This window comes from Bubalus bubalis, chromosome 16 (assembly GCF_019923935.1).
Source record: "Bubalus bubalis isolate 160015118507 breed Murrah chromosome 16, NDDB_SH_1, whole genome shotgun sequence".
Classification (NCBI taxonomy): domain Eukaryota; kingdom Metazoa; phylum Chordata; class Mammalia; order Artiodactyla; family Bovidae; genus Bubalus; species Bubalus bubalis.
This window is the reverse complement of record NC_059172.1, coordinates 25,770,915-25,778,536: the sequence shown is the minus strand read 5'-3', so window position 1 is coordinate 25,778,536 and position 7,622 is coordinate 25,770,915. Positions and strand designations below refer to the sequence as shown.

The 7,622-nt window shown below is 43.8% G+C and overlaps 1 protein-coding gene across 2 annotated transcripts; it reads right to left on the bottom strand.

Moving 5' to 3' along the window:
* Nucleotides 1–4,472: 4,472 nt before the first annotated feature.
* On the bottom strand, nucleotides 4,473–6,370 carry LOC102397357 (eukaryotic translation initiation factor 3 subunit L-like). Of its 2 annotated transcripts, XM_044929318.2 has the most exons (2): nucleotides 6,050–6,127; nucleotides 4,473–5,978 (listed from the first exon to the last, which is right to left on the bottom strand). In XM_044929318.2, exons 1-2 carry the CDS (start codon nucleotides 6,125–6,127, stop codon nucleotides 4,647–4,649), a joined length of 1,410 nt encoding a protein of 469 aa, XP_044785253.2. In that variant the 3' UTR covers nucleotides 4,473–4,646. The 2 variants fall into 2 exon arrangements, with proteins under 2 accessions (XP_044785253.2, XP_045018857.1); XM_045162922.1 differs by having other exon boundaries at nucleotides 4,473–6,370.
* Nucleotides 6,371–7,622: the final 1,252 nt, after the last annotated feature.

Below are 7,622 nucleotides of genomic sequence, written 5' to 3'. Positions count from 1 at the left end.
AATAGTGTTTCTTTTTAGACTTATAAAGATTAAATGTCACAATGTATATAAATCTAGTACTTGTATTGAATAGGTATATAACAATTAGTATTTATTATTTTTGTAAGCTGTATCAAAATGACACATTGGTACATATTTAAACAAGAGTTCTAGAATGATAGAACTGATAGTCTGAATAAGGGCAAGATTATACATCTTATTTTTAATTAGCTTTTCCTGCTTGCTAGTATCTAGAGGGATTTATATGTTTATTTATGATGATGATAAAATAGTAACAGTACATACATATAAAGTACTTACTCTAAATCTGGAATAATTCCAAGTGCTTTCATGCTTGTGCTCAGTCACTCAGTCTTGTCCAACTCTTTGTGACCCCATGGACTGTAGATTGCCAGGTGCCTCTATCCATGGAATTCTTCAGGCAGGAATACTGGAGTGGGTAGCCATTCCCTTCTCCAGTGGATATTCCTGACCCAGCGATCAAACTCCCCTCTCCTGCCTTGGCAGGTGAGTTCTTTACCACTGAGCCGCCTGGGAAGCCCTAAGTACTTTACCTGTTCTTTATTTAATTCTCACAGACAACCCTGTTAGTTCTGTAGCAGTTTTAGCCTCCTTTTATATACAAAGAAATCAATGCACAACTTGAGTAATTTGCCCAAGATAATGCAGCTAGTAAATAGCAGGACAGAGATATGAACTTAGGCAGTCTGGTGTCAGAAGCAACCCTAACAGATAGGCAATACTGCCTCTCTAATGCACTTCAAAGGCCCACTGCCCCCATGATACACTGAGTACTGTGGAGAAGAAATGCCCCAGGGGATACTCAACCTGCTTGGCTTTCAACCCCAGCTCCCTGTGGAATGCTCTTACTGGGGTTTCCAGTTCCTTTGCTACCTCCCCCATCCCCTTCTTCATCCAGTCTCTACTTAACCATACAGTGGGATATTCCTTTTGGGGATCTACTCATTGCTCTTCATCCCAGCTCCATTTCCCTTGGCTTCACAATATCACAGGCACGTTCGTAATGACACGGACAGGGTCTCTGATGGCTCCCACCTGCACATTCACTTCTTTTTTTAACAGAACCCCCTGCTCTTCTCATTGGGAACTCAATAGTGCTGAGTGGAGATGTGAGAGACACAGAAGATGAGACCCAACCCCAAAACATCAACTAGGATTTCCCTAAGATACTTAGCAAGGAGTTTCTAAAGAGTCTGGGGTCTTGCCTTAGGGTCTCCTGACCACTTCTCCTGTTGGTCCTATGTCCCAGTGGTCCCTGGGACCACTGATTCTTTTCAGATTTTCCTTTGCTCTGTTTCTGAGTCCCTGGTATTTAGTTTGTCCTGGTATAGGATATCTACAACCTAAAGAGAAATTCTCTCTCCTTATCCACCCCCTGCCCCATCCACACCAAAGGGCCATAGGCATTCTTGTTTCAGCTGTTTATTTGGACTAACTATGCCTACTCTTACTGAATGCTAGAAAATAAAAGAAAAATAGTTTAATTATACTGTCAGGATGCTGGGTAGTAACAAGGACAATAGCCACATTTATAGGGTTCACTATGTGCCAGGCACTGTTCTGAGGTACTGGAGGCCTTTTCTTACCAATGACAAATTTATTAGTCAAGATTAAGTGCATCCAGCATTAAGGACATAAAAACCAAGTGACCAAGAAGAGGGAACATTCAGAAATTCAGACCAGTTGTTAGGATGAGGATGGAAACATTAAGGTCAGGGGGGAATGAGAAGAGGTGGGGGCAGAATAAATTATATTGTTGGAAACTTCAATACATGTAGGGCAAATATCTGGATGGGAGGGTTACAGGGAGGAGAGAGAGTAGAGAATAAGAAAGATTTAAAGGTAACTTTGCTGCTGCTGCTGCTGCTGCTAAGTCACTTCAGTCGTGTCCAACTCTGTGCGACCCCATGGACTGCAGCCTACCAGGCTTCTCTGTCCATGGGATTCTCCAGGCAAGAACACTGGAGTGGGTTGCCATTTCCTTCTCCAATGCATGAAAGTGGAAAGTGAAAGTGAACTCGCTCAGTCGTGTCCGACTCTTAGCGTCCCCATGGACTGCAGCCTACCAGGCTCCTCCATCCATGGGATTTTCCAGGCAATGGTACTGGAGTGGGGTGCCATTGCCTTCTCCCAAAGGTAACTTTACTGAACACTTAATATGTGATATGTGTTTGCTATACAAATTTTAATTTAGTTCTTCCCTGACAACACCATCTTAGCCAGTTTGGGCTGTCATAGCAAAATTCCATAGACTGGGTGGTGTACACTACAGGTTTCACTTCTAGTCTAGGCTTCTAGTCTGAGCTCAGGGTGCCAGCTTGTGAGGGCTCAGGTGAGGGCCCATCTCCTGGCTTGTTGATGGCTGCCTTCTCACTGTGGTCTTCACACAGCCTTTCCTTGGCACAAGTGCATGGAGAGAGAGAGGTCACTTTCTTCATCTTCTGATAATGCCCCCAAACCAATGGGATTAGGATCTTACTCTTATGATTCATCTCTCCTTAATTACCTTCAAAAAGCCATATCTCCAAATACAGTCACATTGCGTGTTACAGCTTTGACATATGAATTTAAGGACACAGCTCAATTCACAGCAAACACTCTGATAAAAATATTATTAGTGCTACAATGAACATCAGGGTACATGTGTCTTATGTTTTCTCAAGGAATACGCACAGTAGTGGGGTTGCTGGGTCATATAGTAGCTCTCTATTTAGTTTTCTAAGGGATTTCCATACATGTCCTCCATATTGGTTGTATCAATTTGCATTGCCACCAACAGTGCAAGAAGCTTCCCTTTCCTCCACACCCTCTCCAGCTTCCCTTGTGGCTCAGCTGGTAAAGAATCCGCCTGCAGTGCGGGAGACCTGGCTTGATCCCTGGGTTGGGAAGATCCCCTGGCGAAGGCTACCCACTCCAATATTCTGGCCTGGAGAATTCCATGGACTGTATAGTTCCAGGGGGTCACAAAGAGTCGGACACAACTGAACAACTTTCACTTCACTTCACTTCAGATTTTTTGATGACGGCCATTCTGACTGGTGTGAGGTGATACTTCATGTAGTTTTGATTTAAGTTTCTCTAATAATTAGTGATGTTGAGCATCTTTTTTATATGCCTCCTGGCCATCTGTATGTCTTCTCTGGAGAAATGTCTATTTAGATCGTCTACTGATTTTTTGATTGGATTGTTTGATTGCTTTGATATTGAGCTGCACGAGCTGTTTGTATATTTGTGATGACCCAGATCAGGTGGGACAGTGTGTGGTGGGCTAGAAGGGTGGTCCAAGAGGGAGGGGATATATGTATAGCTCATTCACTTTATTGTACAGCAGAAACTGATACAACATTATAAAGCAATTATATGCCAATAAAAAAGTATGATTAGGTTTTAGTTTATAGATGAGAAATGAATGCTTAGAGCAACTGATAACTTGTCCATGGCCTCACATACTGCATATGGTAAAGCAAAGTCCAAACCCAGAAACTCCAACTCCTGAGCCTTCCTCCATCCTAGGCCCCTTAGGGGATGGGGCAGGCAAGTTCCTGGGAGCCTCAGAGGAGCTGAGTTAGTCCTCCTAGACGTACTCCTGTGTTAGTCTTTCCCACCTGGGGCTGGCTTCTTAGGTGAAGAATGGTGGGAATATCTTTTTCCTCTCTTTTCTCTTCTCTGCCTGTCTTAGAGTATTGGTTCAAGCAGATGTACTGTTACTTTGTAGAAAAATTGACAGGCCCTGGAGATACCAAGTGGACTTCTGTGATTTTCTCCCGTCTGTGCCAATGAGAATGAGCCTTTTGCTGCTTCTCTTTCTCCCAGCGCTGCCAGGAGTTATTAATGAAGCCTGCACCTCACTGGTAGCAGAGGTGGCCACCTGCCCTCTAGGCCATCTATCTCGTTGGCCGGAAGTAACCTTCCTTTTGTGTGGCGATAAATCCAAGCTGGGAGCCTCTCTGACAGAAAGAACCTTTACAATCACAGCTGTCTTCTCCATAATGTATCTTCAGAGTGTCTTTTTTGCCAAGGCAGAACTTTGTAGGCAATAACTTATCTTTTTCTATCCATTCAGCTTGGAAGGATGCACAGGGGCCTTGTTTACCTTGTCAGGAAGAATCAGCTCTTCCATGAGAAAAGAAGCGTGAGAAAGCTAGGTAAGCCATGGCCACATTCTTTAGTGCTGGCTGTAGACAGGCAGACATGGAAGCCTAAGAATAGATCTGCAAATAGACCTCTAAGAAGGCACACATAAAATGAAAATTAAGAGAACATATGATGCCATCTCTCTTTATCTAACTGGCAAAGATTTTTTAAAGAATCATCCAAATATTCATTTTGGGGAGATTACTGTGAAATGCCCACTGCATTTGTTTTCATAGCCCTTTTGGAGGGCATCATATTTCAAAAGTCTTCAAAAGACACCTACCCTTTGAAACAAGTGAATCAACTTTTTTTTTTGATTCCAAAGAAGATCCTTTATTAAGAACTACTTAAAACATTTCAGTCTTTGATTCAAAAAACTTCAACCCAGGTGACTGGCCAATGGCTGAGCTGGGTAAAGGCTTCATGGTGGAGGAACACCCCCTACAATGACATCAAAATAAGCTCCTGAATAGTGTCAAGTGTGAATATACTCAGGGTCTCTGTCCCATCTTTTTCAGGGTTCGGTTAAGCTCTTCAAATTTGTGAATCTGCCGAATGAAGAAATCCCCATAGCGCCTGGTGACCTTGGTGTCTGCAATGTGGATCATGTCCTTATCAATGTAGAAGTCAACCTCGGAGGCTGACTGAAATTCTCCATCTAGGGCAGAGATGCCACTGGTCCACACCAGGTTCTTCATTTTGTGTTTGAAGACAAGAAGCTGGATTCGGAACTCCTGCTCAGTGAGGTCCAGGAAGCCGGCCAGCTTGGCCACAGGCACGGTGGTGTAGAGCTTGAGGAAGCTGCGGATGGTCGAGAGCTGGGCCTGCTGCTGCACCTCGTCAGAAAACACCTTCAGCTGCTGCAGGAAGGGCTCCTTGTGGTAATTGGGGTGCACGTTGTCATAGTTGGGCACTACCGGCGACAGGAATTTGGGGCAGGAGTAGCTGAAAAGTTCCTCGTAGACCTGCGGGTCACCTTTCTGCATGCGTAGCATCTTGTCCCCGTATTTCTCGCGCAGCTGGAGGTGAATGCTCTCGTCAATACGCATGGGGTACATGGTGAGGGCGATGGCCAGCAGCGCATGCATCTGCTCATTCTGCTTGTTGATCATCTCATATTTGTATGTGGTCCTCTGGAACATGCTCTTGGTCCTCTGGATGTAGAGGAGGATGTTGGCAAAGACCCAGATGGCATCCTGGTAGCGACGCATCATCAAATATGCAAAACCAACATAATAGTATGTGGTAACCTGGCACTCGGGCACACGGGAATACATGCTCTTCTTGTTCAGTTCGATTTTCTCTAGCACCCTGATGGCCTGGTAGTAATCCCCCAACAGGGAGTGCAATTGCAGCAGGCCCACCAGGCTGAAGTAGCCAAGCATCTTGTAGAGGGAGTGCCGTCCGTACTCCCCGGCCACACTCTCTGGGTCGCCTCCGCTCGTGTACACCTCCAGCTGCCGGTTGATGTTGGACTTCTCCGCTAGGGAGTGAAGGACATTGAGGACGCTGTGAACATTCCAGATTTTGGGATTGGAGCAAAGGAAGTCGATCTCTTCCTCTGACTTCTTGGCGGTCTTACAGCGGTACTGACTAAACGACAGAAACTGGTAGATGAACTCATCGATGATGTCCCAGAGCCACTGGTTGGGGAGTTCAAGGGGAGCAGGACCATCAGCATTAAGAATGTAGTTGAAGAGATTGCAGTAGTTGTAATACGATTCAAACCTCTGCTCCAAGGAGGGTCCTCCACTGACTTTGGCATATATGTGCCTGTAGTATAATTCTTTGTATAAAATCAGGAAGACAGCATCGTTGCCAACCTGCGGAGCAATGGTTTCAGCCTCAGGCCAAGGTGTATTCTTGAAGAATCTTTCAGTCAACTTGGTCCAGCTGTTCTCATAGATGTCCTGAATCTCATACACCTTCTGGTCAATGACATCGCTGGAGACACGACTGGCCTGTAGCTCATACACCTTCTGGTCAATTAAGTCCCAGACAGTTTTGTGGAAGTACTGGATGAAGTTTTTGATCACTTCAGGGATCACTTGATAGGTTTGCTGTTCATACTGACGTTCATAAGCCAGATCCTGCTTTGGATCTCCTGTGTGCATATCATAGTCATCGGGATAAGCATAGGGATCATAAGCAGCCTCAGACTCGTAATCATCAGTGGGGTACGACATGGCTGCGGCGGCCGCGAGCCCAGCCTGGAGAGCTGAATCTACTTTTTAAAATGCATCCTAAGACAATAATCATTCATCTACACAAAGATTTTACTGGGAGACATTCGTGGCCACATTTTTAATTGTGAAATTTGATATAACTTAATGCTTGTATTTGCATAATTAAGCAATTCATGGAACATTAATGCAATAAAAAATACATCAGGTATACTTAAAATATTTGTTGACCTAGATAGGTATTTATGATATATATTTTAATTTAAAAAACAGGTTATAAGCTAGTATATAAATTAAAATCTATTGTACATAAGAATAAGAAAGTTGCTCAGTTGTGTCTGACTCTTTACAACCCCATGTTCTGTAGCCTGCCAGGCTCCTCTGTCCATGGAATTCTCCAGGCCAGAATACTGGAGTGAGTAGCCATTCCCTTCTCCAGGGGATCTTCCTGACCCAGGGATCGAGCCCAGGTCTCCCACATTGCAAGCCGATCCTTTACTGTCTGAGCCACCAGGAAAGCACATAGTGTATGTGTTATATATTTAAAGTTATATACTTGAGTTCTTCAATAGTGATATACAGGTATATGGTTACAGCTTTCTTTACCATCCTATATTTTTATTAAAAATTTTAATACAATAAATGGGTCTCATTTCACTAACAGAAAATAGCTTATTTTAAAGTTATAGGAAGAAGCAATTGTCTAGAAAGTAGACAAGACCACAGACATATAGGTATAGAATCTAGCCCTACCTAATACCCCATCAGCCCCCACTTGCTTCTCTTTTCTGTTATTGCTTCTTCATTCACACTCTAGCTTCTTTCTGTGGCTGCCTGTGATGCTGCATGGTTGTATTGCATGGCATTTTAGAAACTTTTTGATAAATTTTCTGCAGTTCAGAAGGAAGAAGGAAGACACATTTATTGAGATGATTGGGACCACAAGAAAGGAACAACTTATCTCTTTGTTGTTGTTGTTCAGTCACCAAGTCATGTCTGACTCTTTACGACCCCATAAACTGCAGCATGCCAGGCTCCTCTGTCCTTCACTATGTCTCAGAGTTTGTTCAGATTTATGTCCATTGAATCGGTGATGCTCTCTCTAACCATTTCATCCTTTGCTGCCCCTTCTCCTTCGGTCTTCAATCATTCCCAGCAGGAGGGTCTTTTCCAATGAGTTGGCTTTTCACATCAGGTGGCTAAAGTATTAGCATTTCAGATTTAGCATCAGTCCTTCCATGAATATTCAGGATTGATTTCACTTAGGATTGACTGGTTTGATCT

Coding starts and splice junctions, on each gene's coding strand:
- LOC102397357 (XM_045162922.1), bottom strand. CDS start 6,341: ATGTCGTACCCCACTGATGATTACGAGTCTGAGGCTGCTTATGATCCC.